The 20,659-nt window shown below is 58.1% G+C and overlaps 10 protein-coding genes and 1 pseudogene across 10 annotated transcripts; 5 read left to right on the forward strand and 6 right to left on the reverse strand.

Annotated features, from left to right (window-relative positions):
- Window positions 1-369: 369 nt before the first annotated feature.
- ACA1_277770 (ice-binding protein) lies at window positions 370-2,133 on the reverse strand (the record flags this gene model as incomplete). Its single annotated transcript, XM_004344540.1, has 3 exons — window positions 370-1,140; window positions 1,365-2,054; window positions 2,128-2,133. The coding sequence occupies 3 exons, from the start codon at window positions 2,131-2,133 to the stop codon at window positions 370-372; spliced, it is 1,467 nt and encodes a 488-aa protein (XP_004344590.1).
- Window positions 2,134-2,484: 351 nt separating this feature from the next.
- Window positions 2,485-4,451, forward strand: ACA1_277780 (the record flags this gene model as incomplete). Its single annotated transcript, XM_004344541.1, has 10 exons — window positions 2,485-2,793; window positions 2,879-2,940; window positions 3,024-3,129; window positions 3,218-3,284; window positions 3,396-3,490; window positions 3,599-3,669; window positions 3,757-3,842; window positions 3,941-4,065; window positions 4,148-4,234; window positions 4,320-4,451. 10 exons carry the CDS (start codon window positions 2,485-2,487, stop codon window positions 4,449-4,451), a joined length of 1,140 nt encoding a protein of 379 aa, XP_004344591.1.
- A 106-nt stretch (window positions 4,452-4,557) lies between these two features.
- Window positions 4,558-7,194, reverse strand: ACA1_277790 (protease, serine, 16 (thymus), putative; the record flags this gene model as incomplete). Its single annotated transcript, XM_004344542.1, has 14 exons — window positions 4,558-4,661; window positions 4,740-4,864; window positions 4,989-5,049; window positions 5,134-5,305; window positions 5,384-5,473; window positions 5,572-5,679; window positions 5,775-5,860; window positions 5,949-6,052; window positions 6,136-6,194; window positions 6,281-6,332; window positions 6,450-6,549; window positions 6,642-6,719; window positions 6,814-6,907; window positions 6,991-7,194. 14 exons carry the CDS (start codon window positions 7,192-7,194, stop codon window positions 4,558-4,560), a joined length of 1,437 nt encoding a protein of 478 aa, XP_004344592.1.
- A 149-nt stretch (window positions 7,195-7,343) lies between these two features.
- On the reverse strand, window positions 7,344-9,329 carry ACA1_277800 (zinc finger, C3HC4 type (RING finger) domain containing protein; the record flags this gene model as incomplete). The annotated part of the gene is made up of 4 exons (XM_004344543.1): window positions 7,344-7,472; window positions 7,980-8,918; window positions 9,003-9,065; window positions 9,135-9,329. The coding sequence occupies 4 exons, from the start codon at window positions 9,327-9,329 to the stop codon at window positions 7,344-7,346; spliced, it is 1,326 nt and encodes a 441-aa protein (XP_004344593.1).
- A 203-nt stretch (window positions 9,330-9,532) lies between these two features.
- On the reverse strand, window positions 9,533-11,381 carry ACA1_277810 (histone acetyltransferase family protein; the record flags this gene model as incomplete). Its single annotated transcript, XM_004344544.1, has 8 exons — window positions 9,533-9,645; window positions 9,734-9,871; window positions 9,950-10,013; window positions 10,079-10,168; window positions 10,252-10,335; window positions 10,418-10,561; window positions 10,643-10,990; window positions 11,013-11,381. 8 exons carry the CDS (start codon window positions 11,379-11,381, stop codon window positions 9,533-9,535), a joined length of 1,350 nt encoding a protein of 449 aa, XP_004344594.1.
- Window positions 11,382-11,548: 167 nt separating this feature from the next.
- On the reverse strand, window positions 11,549-13,199 carry ACA1_277820 (annotated as a pseudogene).
- Window positions 13,200-13,795: 596 nt separating this feature from the next.
- On the forward strand, window positions 13,796-15,349 carry ACA1_277830 (LIM domain containing protein; the record flags this gene model as incomplete). Its single annotated transcript, XM_004344545.1, has 4 exons — window positions 13,796-14,534; window positions 14,605-14,789; window positions 14,871-14,964; window positions 15,048-15,349. The coding sequence occupies 4 exons, from the start codon at window positions 13,796-13,798 to the stop codon at window positions 15,347-15,349; spliced, it is 1,320 nt and encodes a 439-aa protein (XP_004344595.1).
- A 752-nt stretch (window positions 15,350-16,101) lies between these two features.
- ACA1_277840 (lipase) lies at window positions 16,102-17,124 on the forward strand (the record flags this gene model as incomplete). Its single annotated transcript, XM_004344546.1, has 1 exon — window positions 16,102-17,124. The coding sequence occupies one exon, from the start codon at window positions 16,102-16,104 to the stop codon at window positions 17,122-17,124; it is 1,023 nt and encodes a 340-aa protein (XP_004344596.1).
- A 159-nt stretch (window positions 17,125-17,283) lies between these two features.
- On the reverse strand, window positions 17,284-18,873 carry ACA1_277850 (PhytanoylCoA dioxygenase (PhyH) superfamily protein; the record flags this gene model as incomplete). The annotated part of the gene is made up of 9 exons (XM_004344547.1): window positions 17,284-17,409; window positions 17,487-17,600; window positions 17,669-17,743; window positions 17,833-17,917; window positions 17,999-18,072; window positions 18,143-18,172; window positions 18,263-18,412; window positions 18,493-18,583; window positions 18,644-18,873. The coding sequence occupies 9 exons, from the start codon at window positions 18,871-18,873 to the stop codon at window positions 17,284-17,286; spliced, it is 975 nt and encodes a 324-aa protein (XP_004344597.1).
- A 174-nt stretch (window positions 18,874-19,047) lies between these two features.
- Window positions 19,048-19,949, forward strand: ACA1_277860 (spherulin, putative; the record flags this gene model as incomplete). The annotated part of the gene is made up of 4 exons (XM_004344548.1): window positions 19,048-19,105; window positions 19,166-19,482; window positions 19,551-19,760; window positions 19,824-19,949. 4 exons carry the CDS (start codon window positions 19,048-19,050, stop codon window positions 19,947-19,949), a joined length of 711 nt encoding a protein of 236 aa, XP_004344598.1.
- A 185-nt stretch (window positions 19,950-20,134) lies between these two features.
- Window positions 20,135-20,594, forward strand: ACA1_277870 (oxidoreductase, short chain dehydrogenase/reductase superfamily protein; the record flags this gene model as incomplete). Its single annotated transcript, XM_004344549.1, has 2 exons — window positions 20,135-20,378; window positions 20,428-20,594. 2 exons carry the CDS (start codon window positions 20,135-20,137, stop codon window positions 20,592-20,594), a joined length of 411 nt encoding a protein of 136 aa, XP_004344599.1.
- Between the last annotated feature and the right edge of the window lie 65 nt (window positions 20,595-20,659).

The following is a 20,659-nucleotide window of genomic DNA, read 5'->3' on the forward strand; positions in this document are numbered from 1 at the left end:
TTTATGGGAGAAACGACCCGAGGGCCATGGAAAGTATGGGAAAGAATATCAACGAAACACCCAGTGTGTGCGTAGGTGTCTTGGGGCGGCTCCGGGGCTACTACTTGCCACACAGGCAAGTGGGGGCAGCGCGTGGGCGGAGGTGTTTGGTGCCTGGCCTTGGACGGGTGGACGTGCCTGGGCGGGGTGACGGTGGGGAACACCGTCAACGACGGGGATCCTGAGGGCAAGTGAGACGGCGACGCCGATCTGATGGGCAACGCCGAGCGCAAGGTCGGAGGTGATGGCGACATGGAGGGTGAGGCGAGGGGCGTAGGCGAGGGCGTCCATGAAGGTGATGAAGAAGCAGTCGACGAGGTAGAGGAGGTTTCAGATGATGACCAAGAGGCCAACGGCAACAACGAAGCCAACTGAGTGGTCGTGATTGACAGCAACAACAAGGGCGAGGATGACCAAGAGGAAGAAGACAAGACCAATGGGGTAGTCATGCTCAAGGGTGAACTGGATGGTGAGCTGGTGGGAGATGGAGTAGTGGAGGGGGACGTTGTCGGCGTGGGCGTGTTCGAAGGTGACAGTGTTGAGGATGGTGTGGGCGTGTTGGTCGGTGACTGTGTTGGTGAGGGTGTGGGTGACTGCGTTGGTGAGGGCGAGGGCGTGTTTGTCGGCGACTGAGTCGGTGAGGGCGAGGGCGTGTTTGACGGCAACTGGGTCAGCAAGGATGAGGTCAACTGAGTAGGTGAGGGGGTGTTTGATGGTGACTGGGTTGGAGAGGGCGATGGCGACTGCGTGACCTACTGCGAGGGCGATGGCGAGTTTGTCAGCGACTGGGTCGGCGGTGGTGTCGGCGACTGCGAGGGCGATGGCGACTGCGTGGGCGAGGGTGAGGGGTGTTTGAAGGCGACTGGGTCGGCGAGGGCGAGGGCGACTGCGATGGTGAAGGGAGGGTGTGGCCAGGGCCACCAAGACTAGCTCCGACTCGCTGAAGCACTCGCCGCCCACCACTGTGTTGGTAAGCAGGTAGGGATCGCCCCCAGTGGCGCTGAGGTCGCCTGTGAGCTCACCAATGGTGACGTTGGTGACTGAGTTGCACTGGGCGTCGCCTGCGCTGGGACCAGCCAGAACGAAGGGCAGCCCCGCAAACTGTGACGAGTTGGCTGGGCAGCTTGATGTGAGGCAGGTGACGTTGAATGAGTGGTTGATCGTGTTGACCAGGTAGTCGCTGCTATTGCGCAGCACAGGTGCTGTGAAGGCTCATGGTCAGACCACATGCACAACACAGACACGACTCGACTCACGCACATGACACAGGGAGTGGGGGGGGACGTACTGATTGCAGTTCAGTTGGCAGAGTTGCCGGAGGGGACGGTGAAGGCGTTGTTGATTAAGGTGATGGCGCCGTTCACGGCAAGGGCGCGTCCGTCGAGAGAGGCGCCGTCGTTGGCCGAGACCGAGGTGTAAGCCAGCAATGACCCGACGAACCAGGTGTCGTGGTCCAGAGTGGCCGAGCTGCCCACCTGCCAGAAGAAGTTGCTGCTGCGGGCCCCGCGGGTGAGGGTGACCGAAGCCAGGGGGTCGGTGATGAGCGACGACCCCACCTGGAAGAGCCAGGCGTCGCTGGGGCTCAGGGTACCCTCGAGGGTGAGCGCCACGTTGCTCATCACAGCCGAGCTGGCGAAGCGGTAGACTCCAGGGGCAAGCACGAGGCCGCCCAGGTTGGTGTCTGTGAGCTCGACGTTGCAGGGGAGGCCGGCCAGCAGATTGTAGGAGCCGAGGAGGTTGAGCTGGGCCAGCTGAGCGTAGGTGTCGCCGGCATGGAGGGCGCCCGTGAAGACGCCGGGCGGGTTGAACCCGGTCACCTGGTTGCCGGCGTAGACGCCGATGTCGCCGGTGACGACTGTCAGGCCGACGTTGGTGACGGTGGAGGCGGCGAGGGCGGCGTAGCTGGCGGCGCGGCCCAGGATGAAGGAGGCGCCGCTACCGCCCTCCTCATAGTTGGTGCTGGTGGGGTCCCGGGTCAAGCTGGCTCCTGTGTTGATTGACATTACATGCCGCGGCTTCGGTGAGAGACGAGCGACACGCAAGCATTATCATCCCCACCACCATGAAGAGGGTGAAGCCAAGGGTTACCTTCATCTCTTTCGTATTGTTTGGTGTTGTTGTGGTGTGTGAGTGTATGGCCGTGATGTGCGCTGGTGGTAGAGTGGTGAATGTGGCTGTCGAAAGCTCTCTGGGAAGCAAGCCTCTGTGGTGTTGCCTCTAGTTATTGTAGACATTTTGTGGTCCCAGCTTTTCACACAGAGAAGGATGAAGGTGGCGCGGTCCTTTCTCTTCACCTTAGCCGCGGTGCTGCTCTCCTTCTGCTTGGGCATAGGGTGCGCCCTCTATGTGCACCATAACTGTCCTCGAATCTTCTCCTTCCTTTCCGCTTCTGTTGGATTCATCGCACATCTACCATCACAGCAACAACTTCCTGGCCCCTCGCCAATGCCCGCTTCCCAATTCTTCGAGTTTGAATTCCTTTTCGACGATGACAGCGAAGCCAAAGGAAAGAACGGGGATCTTGACTTCGATTGGAATGCTGAAGATGGCCGCTTGAGTCATCGCCTTGAGTGCGACTACACGAACAAAGATCCCGTTCGCGAGAAGCTAAGTGCCCCAGCGATCAACACCAGCACCGAGGGTGGCCAGCGCGCTCATCTTCCGCTGCCCCAGCAGTACGACTTTGCACTCGTCGCGGATCTCGACAAGGGCAGCCGCGATCCAAAGAAGTTCGAGTGGCACTCCATCATGCAGGTACGAGCTTGCTTCTGCTTCTTACAACAACCCTCGCTGCGCAACTCGCTGCTGAACAACAACACATGTTCTTCCACAAGTGCAGAAAGCGACGCTGAGGCGAAACGAGCGAGGCAACTTTACCATCGAGTGGGGCGAGACCATCAAGTAAGTGACTGACGCCCATCCTTGCCTCTACACGCACGCTCGCTCGCACCACGCAGGCTCACGTTATTATCACGCACTCGCAGGCTCACCTCCACGGTGGCCAACAAGAACCGATCGATGGAGCTGAGCGAGCTCGTGCGCATGAGCCACAGCGGCTCTCTCCTGGGCATGTGCGACTCGACCGGCATCGTACGCCCTCCACACCTCGTCCCCTCGGGGCTCTCACGCTGCAGGCCCACTAACGGAGGGCTCCTTGGGCTTTGGTGTTGGGCTGCAGGTCTACGAGATATCACCAAAGAAAGGTGGCGGCGCCTTTCCTCGCCACGCCATCGCCGACGGCAATGGTACTACTACTACTACTGCAGCACTTAATTTACCGAGGGAGCCCTGTGAGCACGAGGACCAACGTTCACCTCTGGGTCTCTGTCGTGCGTCGCGTGTCGTTGTGTGCACAGGCCGGCATCCCAAGCCATTCAAAACGGAGTGGGCCACCGAGAAAGACGGCCTGCTCTACCTGGGTTCCATCGGCAAGGAGTGGGTCGTCAACGGGGTACCCCTCTCCCTCCTGCGCGCGTCACCCAACCACGCGCGCGCTCGCCGCAGGCATCTCTGATTTTTCTGATACATGGCACCCGCGCTCTTCTTGCCCACCGCTCAGGAAGCACTGCACCACAACTGTGTGTGGGTCAAGACACTCGATCGCTGCGGCAAGATCACCAGCCATGACTGGTACACACACACACACACACACTCATGTGCTGTTGCCAGGCCTCGTGAAGCGCATTGCTCATGCCCCCCTCCTCCATGACATCACAGGACCGCAAACTACAAAGCGTTGCGAGTAGCGACAAACACCACCTTCCCGGGCTATCTGTCACATGAAGCTGTCGCCTGGCATCCTGGTGCGGACCTCAGGCGGGCGACTCGCTCACGATCAATTCATCTAGTTTGGAGAGGGCAGCTAACTGTGTGTAACTGGGCTGGACTGGGGCGAGTGCAGAGGAGCGCAAGTGGCTGTTCCTCCCGCGCAAGGCCAGCGAGCACACGCCCTACGACGAACGCACGGACGAGTTCCTCGCCTCCAACCTCCTCCTCATCGCCGACGAAGATTTCTCGCACGTTGAAGTGCGTCGTCAACACACACCACCACCACTTCTTACCCCCACATGTGTACTGACCACCTGACCTGACGCCTTGCCTGATTCAGGTACGCCGAGTTGGGCCATTGGAATGCGATTACGGGTTCACCTCGATGAAGGTCATACCCCACACCAACGAGATCATCGCCCTCAAGGTGCGCGTTCACTTTTTTGAGCCCCCCTCTCAATCGTTGGTGTGTTCGTGTCGAGTACTGCGTTGCTCACCCGTCTACACGAAAGGTGCGGGAGGTGAACGAAGTGTCGGAGACGTGGATCACCATATTCGACCTGGAGGGCAACTTCCGCCTCGAGCCGCGATGGAAGCTGCTCGTGGATCGGCGCATCAAATACGAGGGCCTGGCCTTCCTCTGAGAGGAGCAATGCCGCCCGCTCCCCTCATGCTCTCTCTGTTCTCTTATCGCACTGGTACGAGTCATGGCCAATGCACCCATATTTATTCACCACGCTTGGTGCCAGCTCAGGGCTGGACGAGCGAGGCGATGAAGTTGGCGACCACCACGCGGGCGTGCTGGAGAGAAACAGGGTCCTGGCTCGTCGGCTGAGTCATCGGCGCGCAGTGACCTGCATTTGGGGGAGAGGGGCACACGCACGGGTCAGACACATGAATGTTGGTTCGTGGTGGCGGTGGCGGTGGCGCACCTGCGGCGTAGGTGACGGCACGCACGCCAGCGGGGGCGGGGAGGTCCTTGGTGATCGACAGGGTGTGCCAGGGGTCGGCATCGCCGTTGGTGAAGAGGATGTTGCTACCGCGCAGGTCGTAGCCTCTGTGCTCACCAGCACCGCCACATGCGACGAGTGGGAAGTCAGAAAACAACACACGACACACTCGACACGCACGCACGCACGCACACAGCCCGTGCAATGCAAGGTGAAATGCGTGCGACTTACCCGTAGTACGCGTTGGTGCCTTCGGTGTTGGGGGTCATGCCGCTCACGCCAAAGACGTTCTCTGTTGGGGCAGACCACCCGAAGGCGAAGAGGTGAGCTGGGGTACATGAACGAAAGGCGAGGGTGAGCGGCGAGTGGACCGTACGGCACCACTTGACCTGGTGCTCCAGGTCCATGAGGGGGAAGACGCTGGTGCCCGGGTAGGTGGGCATGAAGAAACCGAACTCGGTGCACTGCTGGAAGAGCCACGACCTGTCCGAGCTGGTGGGCTGGCGGAGGGGCTTGAGGTACGAGGTCTCCTCGTTGAAGTCATTGCACTGCGTACGCGCATCAATTAGGGGTGAGAAGGGGGGGGGGCACACGAGGGGCTGGCTGGAGCGGGAGGGAGCATGTACCGCGTTGGGCGCCTTGGGGCCGTTCGCCTGGTTGACAACCTGAGCCCAGTTGGCCAGCAGATCACCGGACTGCATCATCGTGTTGCAGGTCTGGTGCCGAGCCCACACAAAGAAGAAGGAGAGAAACGCCGTGTCAGGCACGCCGATGGTGGTCGAAAGGTACACCACACACTACACACAACACACACCGTGTTGAGGGGCCATGCGGGAGGGTTCTGGAACTGGTCGGAGCCGCCGATGGCTTCGGTGAGGGTGAGCAGGAAGTAGTAGTGCTCTTGCGGGCTCGCTGAGATCTCCTGGCAGGCATCGAACGTTTTCTAAACAATATACTTTTGTGGTTAGCACGCGTCGTGCGGCGTGTGCGTGTCCGTGCCACTCGCAGGTGCCGTACGGTGAGTTCCTTTCGGCCGTCGGCGGTGGAGAGCTTGGCCATGAGCATGGCGGTCGCGCGCTTGACGGTCTCCACGCACTGCGGAGCTTAAAAAAGACAACAAACGGTACCATGTCAGTCGAGGGGGGGGGACACGGAAAAGGACGAAGAAGAATGAAAAGAACGAAGAAGTACAGGCAGCGGTGGAGAAGACGCCGTAGTACTGGGTGAAGTTGAGCGAGGCGTAAACGGGGCCGCTCGGCGCCACACTGCCCACCACCAGATTGGGGTACTTGGCCCTGCGCATAGGAAACACCACCACACGTGTTGATTCAATTGATTCAATTGGACACTCGTGAGTGTGTTGAACGGTGCAACGCACCTGAACCAAGCCGAGAGGGCACCCGAGTACGAGCAGCCCCACACGACCCACGGACCGGGCTGCAAGCGCGAGTGCATCCCCACCACCAACGTATGCGAACGTGAGTGTGGGCAGAGATAAAAGGAGTGCCAGGGAATGTGCATACGTTGGTCAGGGTCTTGTTGAACGAAACGAGGAAGTTGGCCGCATCAGCCAGCCTGCGTGGTGTCAAGTGTTGATGCGTTGTGTGTCGTGTGCAGCGCAGCACGTTTCAGTATACAACTCAACGCGTTCCTTGTTGTGAGTGCGTGGCATTGGTGAGGGCGTAAACGTACGCCTGCCTGGAGGAGAGCAGGGCGAGGCTGGCGGTCGAGTAGTCATGAGCCGGCATGCTCACGCCATAGAACCGGTGCTCCAACGCAATGTAGAGGGCACCTAGAGCAGTGGCCACCCACACCCACGTTCAGCCCACTGACCACCACTGACCACGACCCGCGTTTTGCCAGCAGAGGGACGGGTGTGCGTACCGAACTGCTTCGTGAGGGAGCGCGGCAGGACTGTCTGGAAGTCGAAGAACTCAACCGGGGCCTCACCGCCCAGGAACACTGCGTGCAGCACGTGACGTGTGCGGTGTGCGTGAGCACTCACGCGATGGAGCGGGATTATTAGTCGACACAGTCTGCGAGGTTGGACGTGTACAGAAGATGGGACCGCCGGGCACGTAATTGTCGTCGGTGACGATGTACTTCTGCTGGTAGGTCTTGCCGTTCAGCGGGTCGAAGTGGTCCACTTTCTGCAGCACGATGAAGAGAATTATTTCATTAATTCAGAAGAGATTATTTCGTTGTACAAAATGAAGAAGAGAGGGAGGAGCACCTGGGTGAACTGGTAGACCTTCTGGGAGAGGCCCTTGAGCTCCGTCGGTGCGGAGCCGGCGTGGCGATGGACCGTGGTGGTGCGGTGCACGATCGGGCGCCGCTGCTGGTACCCCATATCCCCAGCCGGCGAAAAGGCGGCCTCGGCCACCAGCAGTATCATGCAAGCAGCCACAAGCACAGTGACCTGCCACCTCATCTCCATCTTCATCTTCACAAGCGATCCGTCGGGCGAGGGCGAAAGTTTGGGTTGTCTTCGCTTTCGTTGTTTTTTCAGGCACCACAAGAAAAAGCGAAGGAAAATGAGTCGGCGAGACAGGCCAGCTGTACAGGCCTGAGAGCGCAAATTGAGGCTTAGCGATCGAAGCGCTCGAGCTCCTGCTCGACGAGGTGTCTGATCTTTCGCTTCCGCCGGGGAGTGAGACAGAGCGACTTCTTGGCCAGCCCGTTGTTGCGCTCCTCGACGATGTACTGCTCGCTCACCTTTGCACGTGAAGGGAAAGGGGAAAGGCGATGGTGAGAAGCGCGATCGTGATGAATGCGCGCAGCAAGCAGCAATTAGTGTACCTTCTTGGCGATATCTCGAAAATCGTCAGAGGAGAGGACGTTCTTCTTGAAAAATGGCATCAGCTCAGCGCGCACTGCAGATAGAGCTTGAAACTGGTGTTGGGTGAGGAGAGAAGGAACCGGGAGGGATGGAGACGAAGACGGAGATGAAGAGAGAGAAGAGATCGCAGTAGATGTCGAGGTGGCCGATGATGTGGAGTGGAGAGAAGACGTCGACGTAGCGGTAGTAGTGCCATAGACTCGAAACGAAGTGGATCGAGATGACGGCGTGTGTGGAATGGCGAACGAAGAAGGCGAAGAGGAAAACGGAGGAGACGGCGACGGCTGCGACACAAGACCGTAGGCCTGCTGCGAGCTGGATGCCTGCGTGGAGGACTGTGATGGCGACGGCGATGATACGAGAGAGAAGAACAGCGAATGGACCTGATTGGGTCGGTTCTCCTTGTCATCGCTTCGCGCGCTCTTCCTTCGCTGCGGTCCGCGTTGGCTCGCGCTCGACGCGGCGCTCTTCTTGGTCCGTCGTACGGCAGCCGTGGGCGTGGATTGGGACGACGGTGCCAGCCCGAGCGAACGCGTGAGCGGGAAGCACGACGAGAGGCTCGCGGTCGTGGGGTCTGACGATGCCACGGGTGAAAGCTGGATGGGCGAGCGCGCAGGCGTGCACTGGGAATCGCCGGCGTTGGCAGACTCCTGTTGTTGAGGCGAAGCAAAGTAGTCCGTGATGGTTGCGTTGGCCGCCGAACGCTCGGCGCGGGCCTTTTCAGTGGCGTTCACCACCCACAGCTGCGTGGGCGTATATTGCTCGCTGCTGCCACTGCTGAGGCTGCCGCCCGACGAAGATGGAGAGGGCTGGTGCTCGTTGTTGCTCTCGCTTTCCTCTTCATCATCACCATCGCCGATGAGTACGACCTCATTGTTGCTGTTGCTGTTGCTTGTCTCTTGTGTGAATCGTTGCTGTAGTATGCGACGATTCTGTTGGCGCGCTTCGAGGACTTCCGCGATCGTGCTCTGGCGCGTCATGCGAGGTCGCTTACGCTCTCTCCCCTCGCCGCCTCGGTGGAGCACGGCTGCAGCCTCCGCCTCCTCCTGTGACATCCGCTTGGTTTCCGCTTCTCGCTTCTTCCTCGCTCTTGTGTTGCGCAGCCGTCGGCCGTCCTGAGAGAAGACCGCCATCCCCGTGTCGTCGTGGTCGGCCACCGGGAGACCACCCTGCCGACGGTCCCATCGCTCCTGCTCGCTCTGAAGCCAGTGCAGCTCATCACCATCGTCCGCACCCTCCGCCTGCTCTCGTTCAATCTCGGCGTCGGACCGGTCGTCAATGAACGAATTGTTAGCCGCTTCTTCATCGTCGCCATAGGCCGCCTGTAGCTCCTACTCGTGCAGTGCGGACACCACAGACGCAATGAGCAAATAGAACGCGCTGCGGGCAACTCATTGATTACGTACGTGCACATCGTATTCGTGTTGCTGCTCCCTCTCCTGCACCCTCACCACTCGCTGTACGCTGCCCTGCACCATTGAAAATCTTGATTAAGTTAATTGACAATAAATCGTGACATGATGGAAGGGTGGCAGTACCTGGGATTGGGTGACGCGAGTGAACTTTTGTTTGCAGAGGGGGCACGAGTTGGCGACATTGCTCCACTCCAGAATGCAGGAGTAGCAAAAGATGTGGGAGCAACCATTCAGCTCTCCTGTGCCCTGCGGTCCTTGGTTGCCCGCCTTGTCCAGGCATATGGCGCACACAGAGGCCTCCTCCACCTCCCCCTCCATCAATCAAACTCAACCAGTGCTCGGGGTGATTGCGGCACAAAGAGCTCACATCTCTCCCTTCTGCCTTCCCGCCCACCACAACGGCTTTGAGTTCCAGGAATATATTTTTCCATTTTACATAAAATAAAGAGAAGAGGCCCTTGTCTTTTCGAAGCTTTGGTGCGCGTTGGCACGTGTGTGTATGTACAAAGGTGGACGCAAGTTTAAGCGTGCTTGGTCTTCTTAATGACGGTGTCGTCCAGCAGCGGGGTCCAGTGCAGGCACTTGGGGTCGATGAGCGGACCCGTGTTCTTCTTCTGCGAAAGCTTCAGGTGCTCTGAGATTGGCCACGCGAACGAAACAGCACTGGTGAGAACTCCAGTGGCGCAGTGGGCCGAAAGGAGGAGTGGAAGTGTTAAGTGTACCTTCGATCACCTTCGGGGTCACGGAGATGATGTGCTGGCCCTTCCAGTACTTGATCAGACTGAGCGACTGCAGCGTGGAGATGATGTCCTCCGTCTTGATAGCCGTCATCTGACTCATATCCTTGATGGAGATGTTTCCTGCGCGACAAAGAGACGTGAGCGATTACACACGCGTCCCCACTTCGCCCCGCTTGGCGCCATGGCAAGTAAACCTACCTCTGTGCTTCCTCAAAATCTCGAGCAGAACTTGGGTCCAGTAGCTCCTGAAGCTCAACAGCCCCTGTTGCGGGCAGTTAGCATGGGCTATAACAACCACCGCTAGGAGACGACGTGATCGGCGCGTACCAAGTCGGAGAGAGGCTTCTCCGGACTGCCCACTTTTCCTTCCCTCTTGGTCAGCTCGTAGGCGAAGGCAATCAAAAGCTTGCCGTAGCCCTGGAAAGCACAAAGAAGGTGCCTTGGGTCAGTAATTGCACGCGCGCAGAGGCGCCAGCACAGAACAGGTGGTGATGGCCAACCTTTCGCTGGTAAGGCGGCATGGTAAGAATACAGGCAATGTTGTAGTCATCCGGAGAGTCTTTCTCCTTGGAGAAATATCCAACCTGCAACGCAAAGTGGTGAGAACGAGCGCCGGAGAGACTCGCAATGGACATTGCGAGAGCGGGAAAGTGGCGGAGGCGTTACCATGTGACAGCCCCTGTTGTCGCACTCGGTCATGATGTAGAAGAGGAAAGGCTCGACATCGTAGTAGAGAGTCTTGTGGTCGAGGAACAGTTTGGCCATCAGGCACATGTTCTGGCAGTAGATCTTGTTCTTCTTGCCGTCCACCTGGGCATGAATGAGCATACAGCACGGGTAAGCCAAGAGCGCTCCTGGCCGGCTGCATCACCTGGACGTAAGGGGACGCACCTCAAAGACGGACAGCGTGCCGTTTCTGTAGATCTCGTTGCCAGGCGGGTGCCGCAGGTCGCACTTGAGCTGCATGAGGTTAGGAAGTGAGCTATCCGAGGTCGGACCCAAACGACGCAGCGCTGAAAGAAGGAAGCCCACCTTGTGACGCTGCAAAGTCTTCCTCTTCTTCATGTACTTAAGGCAGAACTCGCACATGTAGAGCTTCTGGCAGTTCGCAAACTCCTCGGGATAGGGCGAGAAGTACCAGGTGTCGACCTCGAACTTGCCGATCTCAATGGTTTGGATGTTCTTCACCTTGGTGATCTCCTCATGCTCTTTCTCGAGCGCCGAGAGCTTCGTATCCTCCTGTGATTCGAAATTTGTGCACATGTGAGAATCGGGTCAGATCCTGGCGCGAGATGCATGGGCTCACGTTGACCTTATTGTGAGTGATTTCGTGAGCCTTGCGCTTGGTCTGCCTTGTCTTGATCCTTTCGTTTCGTTCGGCCTTCTCTTCTTTCTCCTTCTCCTTGTCCGTGCTGAGTTGATCCTCGGTGACCCACTCATCGAGCCGCCTGTTGAATTCGACGTAATGAACGTAGTAATCCCACGTCCCCTCCTTCGTGCCGGGCCTGCGCTCAAGGATTTCGCAGGTGTGCAGCTTGCCGTCCTGCTTCCATCGGCAAGGTATCTTCGTTCCTATCTCCAGCGGCTCCTTCTTGCCCGACCTTCCATTAGTGGCGGCATCTGCACTCATGTTTGCGAGCAATAGACTTGTAAAAATCACCACGCGAGCACACAAGATGGACGTTGGATGATGCAATCCGCGAGCCCCAGGGCACGTCAAAATAATTATGGGACAAAGTGCAGAAAAGTTTTGGCGCCAAGAGGAAAAAAAGGAGCAACACGCGTGACCGCCCCTCCTCAAAGGAAGAAACGCCTCCTGCTCGTCTCGTTCTCTTTCTGCACGACGAAAAAGAGAGCCGAAGAGAAGAGAGACGGAACGAAGTGACCGTTCAGTTCGAGCTTGATTGAAGATGGCGATTGAGAAAGGGCACGGACCTTGTACACCCATTCGTACTCTCCGTGTTCGCTATCGAATGTTCCGTGCTGGATGCTGCGCAGCTTGAGCGTGAACCTGGGTCCGATCTCTTGCAGCCGTGCCTTCTTTTCGTTCTCGTAGATGTATCTGCATCATGGAAAGAGAGTCACGATGTTAGAGCCGCTAATCGCATGCGAGAAGAAGAAGATGGAAGATGCACGTACCTGTGATGCCTGAAGAAGATGAAGTCGCGCTGATTGTGGAAGGTGACGACTCGTCGGCCCTTGAAGTCTGGCTTCAGAGGGAAGATGGACGCAAACATACGACCCACAGTGTGACCCAGCCCTGAACACGCGAGGTAGTATTAGAATCAAGTAGCAGCAATGAAAAGAGATGGGGAAGGAAGGTGATGGTACGAGTGTTGAAGTTGTTCAAAATGAGCTCCGGAAGATGCTCCGAGGGTGTGGCGTGGTTCCTGATCTTCTTCATCAGCTTCACGGAAGTGATCTTGAAGTGGAACGTCGGTCCTTCGGGCAAGTTGATCAGCAGCGCGCCGTCTAGCCAGGGTTAAGGAAACAAATGCAAAAGAGAGAGGGAGTGGCTGCAAGTGACGAAAAGAGGAGAGTGTAGGGAAGGGGAGGAAGAGTTGAAAAGGATACTAACTCCTCGGAGTCCGCCGCCTCTGTCCTCGTTGATGACGATGAGGGCTGTGTATTCTCGCTCCTTGGCCCAGGTCACGATCTTCTTGAGCTCGAAGGTGCCGCGCTTGCGGAACGATGAGTTGGGGATCACCTTGAGCAAGTCCTCGATGAAGGTGAACGAGGTCTACGCAGAATAGCAAAATCAGAACATCACCACAGCTGTACCACCAGTTCTTTTCCTGACCCTAAGCAAGGACTATACCTTTGTGGGCTTCTGTGAAGTGGTGAAAAGGATCTTGGGCGTCTTTTCGCCCCTGAAGAACGCAGAGAACTCGTCAACGGCTTCGTCCTCGATGACTTCCTGCAGTGCCCGACCGACAAACAGTGAGCAGCAAGAGCGTAAGAGGAGCGTCAAGCACCAGACAGGGTGGGACTATACCGCATCGTCGGGCTTGACGATGGTCTCATCGAACTCTCTGGTGTTTTCGATCGTGCGCGGTTCGAGTTTGGGCGGTGCCTGAGGTGGAGATGAGGCAAATTAAAATCGCTACAGAGAAACCACAGATGTATGGTGATGATTTTACCTTGTCTCCCAGCTTCGCCCTCTCCTTTTGCCTCTTGTTTCGTTCTTGAGATTTCAATCTCTTCTTTTCGGCCTTGATCTTTTGGTAAACTTCGCTTCGCTTCATCTTGTTGGGGATCGCCGATGGCATGACCTTGAATCCCTCCGGCAGATTTCCGTACACATACCTGGGGCGCTCCGGCGGAGCGTCCTTGTCAGCAGCCTTGCCTCCATTGTCATCCTTCTTTGCTCTCTTCTCGGCCTTACGGGGCGATGCACCCGTGCTCTTCTTGCCTCCGGCCTTCTTCTTGCCTTCTGCAACCGAATCATCGGCCTTCCTCTTATTGACGATTTTCTTCTCGGGCTTCTCCATTTGCTGTGCCTCTCTTGTTGTTATCTATCAACTACCGAGCCTGCACCCTCGATTGCCTTCTCCGATCTTTCCCGATCCGAGATTTTGAAGCTGCAGCCAGAAGAAATTCATTGTGCACGAAGGAAAATAAGCAATTATTCAGCATCGCGGTGGAGAGTCGGAAGAAAATCAACGGAGGGTCAAATGACAAAAATCCCGCATTGGTTGATTATCCGAAACCACTGCGACGGCTCAATGAAGATTCCCGCTGGAGTCTGCCAGTTCTCCCCACTACAAGTCGCAGCGACGGCCAAAACATCCACTCCACTCAGCAAGACACTAGCCACTCGCCCCCATGAGTAGAAACATGAGCAAAAACACATTACGCCAAGCCACCCGAGCAACCCTGCCAGGACTGACCACCAGCAGAGCTCTCGTCCCTGCAGCCTCTCACCAAACCCCGACGCTGTCCTCCACATCGGGGGCTCGACGAGGCCATGCCAACCTGAAGCCGGGCTGCTCGACGTGCCTCTATCGGCACGAGTGCTTCCCTGCCCACTTTGCGCTCCCACCTATGCACTCCGCGCCCGCCGAAGCCGAGCTCGTCAGGGGTCTCTGGGCAAACCCCCGCGTCCGCCGCCTCCTCCCCGCCGCCCTCCTCGCCCTGTCCGCCGCGGGCACCGGCCTCTTCGTGTGGAGCGAACACGAGCGACTGGCCGCCCTGGCCCAGCGCTACTCGTCGTTGCTCTCCCAATTGGACACTGCGACCACCACGACCTCAACCACGACGACTGAGCACGACCGCCAGCGGGTGTGGGACCATCTCTCCACCCGACCCGAGATCCTCAACACGTTCCTGTTCTGTTCGTGCGGCTGCGGCGAGAAGGTGGACTTCCACCAGGGCCAGTTCGAGATGAAGTCCGGGCGCGTCTTCAACTGCGCCCACTTCCGCTGCGACGGCTGCGGCAAGCAGCTCCAGGGCACCACCGCTACCAGCACCACCACTACTCAGGCCGATCACCACGGCCACGAAGAAGACGGCTGGGTGTTCAACAAGGAGGGCAAGCTCTACTGCGTGTACGACTTCATGGATCGGTTCTGCCACACGTGCGCCGGCTGCGGGCACGAGCTGGGCGACCAGCTTGCGGTGGACCCGCGCCTGGGTGCCGCCTTCTGCGTCGACTGCTTCCGGCAACACTCGTCGGCCGACGTTGGCCAGGGCGTCGAGCACCACTTCAAGGTGCTCGAGCCGGTCGAGTCACAATCGCAGGGCGACAGGCTAATGAAGGAGGTCAAGCAATGGCTCAGCCAGGGTGCCTCTCCTCCTTCTTCTCTCTGTCACGTTTAGATCGTGAGCTGACGCTTCTTCTCTTCTGTGTTCAGAGATGGGACTCGAGTTCGCGGGCGCAGACGGCGACATTCCGCTCTCGCTGTACCGGCCGGAGAAGATCGATCAACTCAAGGGCATGGGCAAGCAGCACATGAAGGCCGGGCACGACGAAAAGATGGGCAGCACGCTCGGACTCACAGTCAAAGAAGCCTCGCGGCCCTCCCTCTTCGCCAAGAAGGTATGTCACCACCGTCATCATCCTCCCCTGGCCCAAAACGATTGCGACGATACTGACCTTCGCTTTTTGATGCTTCCGCAGACCTACACACCCAAGGAAGTCATCCTGGTGAAGGGGCTAAGCGAAGATCACGCCGGAGCAGTTCTCGCCCACGAAATGATGCACTGCTGGATCGGTAAGTCCAATCTGCCTACACTTTTCCTTCAGTTGAGGCACACCTTTCTGATGGAGTTCTTCTTCTTCTCGTCCTGTGTACAGCCTTGTACCTCTCGCAGACTTCGGAGCTTCCAGAGGAAGTGGAAGAGGGCCTGTGTGAGCTGATGAGCTACTTCTGGCTCGTGCAGAAGCGAAACCAAACCACTACTACACAAGCGGCGGAGAAGCGGGAGGAGGTGGAGTACCTCCTCGGGCGTATGGAGCGGAACTGGGACAACGCCCAGGGCCGAGGCTTCCACCGCGCGCTGACTTCGCTCCAAGCTCAAGAGGACGGCAACCTGCAGCTTCTTTTGGCCCACGCCCGACAGCACTCGGCCTTCCCCGCCCCACTCCCCGCACTCTGAATCTCCCTCACTTTCTCTCTCTTCTATCTCTCTTACACCATCTATCACTGTTCAGTGCCTGTAGTCAAGCGCTGGCGTGTATATAGCAAATACCAAAGTAATGTAGCTAGACATCGACCCAAGATGTTCGGGTTCAATGGTAGCAACGGTTCTCGGTGGTGTTGTGGTTTCGATTGCTGCGAGGCATTCGTGGGGCACACCCAGCGCGTTGTCGGCTCGCCTGGCAGTACACCATGTTGGTCGAGGCTAGTGCCTGCGAAGTGATCAGCGGAAAGAGGAGCGAATGTGGAATACGACGAATGTGCGGGCACAACCTGAAGATGGAGGAAAAGAGGCGCTAGGCCCTGATCCGACGACTAACCACAGAGAGCGAACACTAGCGTCGCCGTCATGCTGAATCTCATACACCCTTCCACGCGGAGCAGAGGGCTGGGGGATTGCTTGCGCTGATGCCTACCAGCCCCGAGCGCCACCACACAAAGCTGAAACTCCGGATAAAACAAAGCACAGGAAATGGCTTTTCATTCAATTTTTCCCTTGGCCCTGGAAGAACCTTCTGAAACACATTTTTGGTACACCTTCCTTTTTCGATCCCCAGTTGTTGTTGATTGGCCGAGAGTGTGCCTGGCGGGGCCTTTTGAGCGAGTCCGTTAGAGCATTTCAGTCTTTACCCAACCGCAAGAACAAGAGCAACAAATAGTAGTCGAAGCACTAGTAGAAGAACGACCCCACTCCAGTTCTCCTCGAACAAGATGTATTTCCTCGCGCGAACTTTTTCTCGCCTCTTTGGGGCCTCAGCCGCTAGCGCCACCTCCGCTCGCTCGACTCCCATCACGACTCCGGCGACCCCCTCAACCCCCACCACGACCTCCGCGACTTTGCCCACCCTCGCCTCGAGCTGTTTCGAATTCTTCACCTTCGCTCACGACCAACACCAACACCAGAAGAAGACCACAACCGAAGAAGATGAAGATCTCGGTGTGTCGTTTGTTCTCCTTTCCAACCACTTCGAGAAGATCGCCTCTTTCGACAACGATGAGGTCCGCCAGCTGGGAGACTTCTCCAGCCTCGCCTACCTCGACCGCCAGGCCAACCTCGGTGATGGCTCCTACAACGTGACGGCCTTTGCCACCGAGACCTCGTCGGGCTACGTGAGGACCCAGGGCCGCGAGGTGGTCCTCACCTACAAGGGCACCGACACAGCCACCGACTTCATGAGCGACTTCAACGCCTGGCCCGTGTCCGACCAGGAGCTCCTGCCCGAGGGGTTCATCCATCGCGGGTTCCTGCTGGCCTTCCAGAGCTCGTGGCCGAAGGTCGAGGCCGCCCTCCACCGCCACGCCGCGAGCCAGGGCCTTGGCGTGGCCAAGCTCAACTTCACCGTGTGCGGCCACAGCCTCGGCGCGGCGCAGGCCACCCTGGCTGCGCTTCAGCTGGCCCACCTCGGGGCCTCAGTCGATCAGATTCGGCTCCTCACGTTCGGCTCCCCGCGCGTCTTCTCGTGGGCGGGCGCCGCCTACTTTGAGCGCCTCGGGCTGGGCGGGCGCACGCTTCGTGTGGCCGAGAACGGAGCCGACCCGGTGACGATGGTCAATCTGGGAAGCCTTGGATTCAAGCACGTTGGGTTGAATCTGCGCGTCGAGAAGCCCGCCGCAGCCTGGCCCCATCTGATGGAAGGCTACATGGCTGGCTTCTTGGCCCTCACGACTTCGACCTTCGTGCCGTCCTTCCCCCTGGGCTCCCGTCGCGCCCTTCTCCGCCTTCTCCGCCTCTAATAATTGTCAATTATCTCTTCACACTTCCACATAAAAGTGGAATCGTTTCTATCCTTCGACTTTCACGAATGGGACGCCATCGCGCGCGCGCGAAACGAAAGATGGTCATACATACAACTGATGGGAAGGAGCCACGTGGTGTGCGCGGCAGAACTCGGTTCAGAGCGTGGTGGAGCAGTAGGAGGCGAGGAAAGGCGAGCGGTATCCGTCGTGGCGGTAGGTGATGGGGAAGAAGGTCTCCTCCATCTCCACCGAGCCCCATTTCTTGTATCGTCCGTAGATATACTGTGTGCGCGTGAAGGCATGTCTCTTCAGCGCGACAGCTCAACAGGGTTGGGAGAAGAAGAAAGGCGGGAGCGTACCCCAACGCCGGTAGGCTGAAAGGTGGCGTGGCTGGGGAGGAAGTGAATGGCCAGGCTCCGCCGTACTCTGGTCTTGTCCGTGTTGGGACCCGAGCCGTGCCAAGTCGGCCCACTCTGCATTCATTTACTCGGGTGGTGAGGTGGTGTGAGGGCGGGCTAGGGCCGTTGTTGAGGGAGCGTACGTGGAAGGCCGCGCCGCCAGCCGGGACCTCGACGGGCACCACTTCAGGTCGCGGCAATCCCAGATGCTTGGCCGTCTGTGATGTGAAGCCACATGTAGAGATCAGCAACATCAATCAATGTTGGAAAACACTACAGGGAAAGAGGCTTCAGGAGCGCCCTGTACGTGGTCAAGCGATGCGCGATAGTCTTGGGCGGTGAAGAATGCGTTCTGCAGCATCTTGCTCTCTTGTGGCCACTTGTGCGAACCTCTGCACTCGGCAAGACGTGAGCGCGTGTAGCTGTGGGGCCATGGGAAGAGGAATTGCGCGTGCGAAGAGAAGCAGCCGTACCTCACGTACTCAAGCGTTCCCGCCGTGCGCGAGGTGTCATCCAAGGCTATCCAACAGGTGATCAGCTCTCGGCGCTGGTGCATGTCGAAGTGTGAGTGCGAGCTCTCACGAGCGACCAGAAACACACACGAAACGAAAGCGTACAGGATTGAGGAAGTCAAAGTACGGAGCGTCCTAGAGGGCCGCACGCAAGTGAGCAGACAGGTCAGCATTCAACTTTGGTGAAGACGAGACAAGTAACTCCAGACGAGCTCAGGCCCCTACCTGGTGGAAGGAGACAGCCTTGGTGCCCGGCGGCTTCCACCATATATCGTCTTGGCCCACCCTGGTGCCCATCCATCCGGCTAGCTCCGCTGCCAACCGCCCCAGGCGCTCACTCAGCACCGCCGACGCAATCGTGTAGTCGCTCTTCCACTGTTGAACGTCCACAACAGCAAAAATGCAGCGCTTCATTATCCAGTGAGTCAGCGATCCTAGGTAGGGTGGCAGCGTACGCTGTTCACGATCTCGCGGGTGACGTCATCGCGGCCCATGCCTTCTCGCCAGTGCCACTCGTCAGGGTACACCCCAGTGTCGAACTCACCCCTTTCAATAAATTAATAAATAAATAATTAAATAGAAGAAACGTGGATGTGAGGGGGGCACCTGAAGAGAAGGGGGAAGCGGTTCTTAATGGCCTCGGCCAGGCTGGGGTCGATCAATCTATCCACTACCAGGAAGCCGTCGTCCTGAAACTGGGCCTTCTGCTCTGGGGTGAAAAAGGCGCTGCTTGGGCTCAGCGAAGTGGCCAACCTCCGTACGAAGCCCCCAGCGCGGCAGCTGCCAAGCCCCCTGCGGTGCCCCTGCAGGGACAGGGCCGCTGTCGTCCTTCTCATCTTCTGCGAGAGATGAAATTCCAGGGTAGCCCCGGGCAGGGATTGGGCACTCCCTGTGGCCTGGTGGGGTTTTGGTCGCAAACTCGGTCACACACAGACCAACTAGAGGGGTGGGGCAGCTTGGATAAAAGGCAGGGATCAGAGAGCTCAGCACTTGACCACCACTCGGACATCATGCAGCTCTCGTCGTTCTCCCTCCTCTTGCTGCTCTGCGCTCTTGCGTTGGCTTCAGGTATGCCCTCTCGCTCTTCTGGACGTGTGTGAACCGGCATCTCAGGCCTGCCTTTTGCAGCACAAACTACCAGCCCCGCCGCCAGCCGCGCCGCCAGCCCAGCCGCCAGCCCCAATACAGCCCTGATCACCACCTTGAAGACCGCTGCCTCCCAGGTGGACAGGGTGAATGCTCTTGGCGATGACTTCATCTTCGACTTCAGAGGAACACTGGGCGTGTCCGAGGGCCGGGGCGGCAAGACTGTGGCCGCCACCGCCCGGAACTTCCCCGCCCTCATCGGTAACGGCGTCGCCATGACCGTGGGCTACCTCGGGCCTTGCGGCATCAACCTGCCCCACACCCACCCCCGAGCCACCGAGTTCAACTTCGTTGCGAGTGTACGCTCTCCTCTAGCCGCTCGAGCGCAGGTTGGTTCGTGGATCTCATAAGGAATGTGGACGCACAGGGCGCGTTCGAGGCGGGCTTCTTCATGGAGAACGGGAATGAGTTCGTCATGACCAACGTGACGCAGGGCATGGCGGTGGTGTTCCCCCAGGGCGCCATCCACTTTGAGCAGAACATGAACTGCGAGCCGGCCGTCTTCGTCGCCGGCTTCAACAACGAGGACCCCGGCGTCTCCACCATCGCCTCCAACTTCTTCGGACTGCCCACTGCGGTGCGTTCTCACTCTCCACTCCTTCACATTGTTGCGCCTGCTCCTCACTTTGTGCCCTGTCAGATTGTGGGCGCGTCCCTGGGAGGACTCAACATCTCCTCGGTGGAGGACCTCAGGGCTATGCTGCCGGACAACCCAGCCTTGGGTACCGAGGAATGTCGACGTCGATGTGGTCTCTCGCTGGACTGATCTTCTCTCCCGATTGGTTATTGCTCGCTGCTGCCATGCGAACGTTTTTCCACCGAAATTTGCCCGGCCCTCTGCCTGCATTGTTCCCTGGAACTGCCATAGATAAAGACCCAGTTAAGACATGCCCGCGCTCACGCACACACACACACTCGCAAACAACAACATCAGCAGCAGCAATAACAACAATGGCGATGGAAGGCAAAGTGGCGGTGATCACCGGCGGAGGCAGCGGTATTGGAAAGTCGACGGCGGTGGTACTAGCGAAAGAGGGCGCCGTGGTGGCCATCTTCGACACGGAGGAACAGCGACTGCGCGAGGTGAAGCAGGAGATTGAAAACTCGATGGGCACCGAGTGCTTCACGTTTGCTGGGAGTGTGAGCAGCGAGGTCGACACCATCAAGTTCTACGAGCAGGTGCGAGAGAAGTTTGGTACGACACCCCCCCCCGCGTAGACGCCACCTTGCTAACCCTGGTGAAGGCCAAGTGGACTGTGTGCTGGCAAATGCGGGAACGAACGGCACTTGGGCACCGATAGAGGAACTCACATCTGCTGAATTCATGAGCACTATCAACGTCAACCTCCTGGGCTCATTCCTAACGATCAAGTGCGTCTCCATTGCACAGTTCGTTTCATTTGTGTTCTAACATTTAAATTCAATGTGCACCCTCGCCTCAAGGTATGCTGTACCTTTGATGAAGGAAAAGGGAGG

The sequence above is a fragment of the Acanthamoeba castellanii genome (assembly GCF_000313135.1).
Source record: "Acanthamoeba castellanii str. Neff unplaced genomic scaffold scf7180000084776, whole genome shotgun sequence".
In the NCBI taxonomy this organism is placed as follows: Eukaryota; Discosea; order Longamoebia; family Acanthamoebidae; genus Acanthamoeba; species Acanthamoeba castellanii.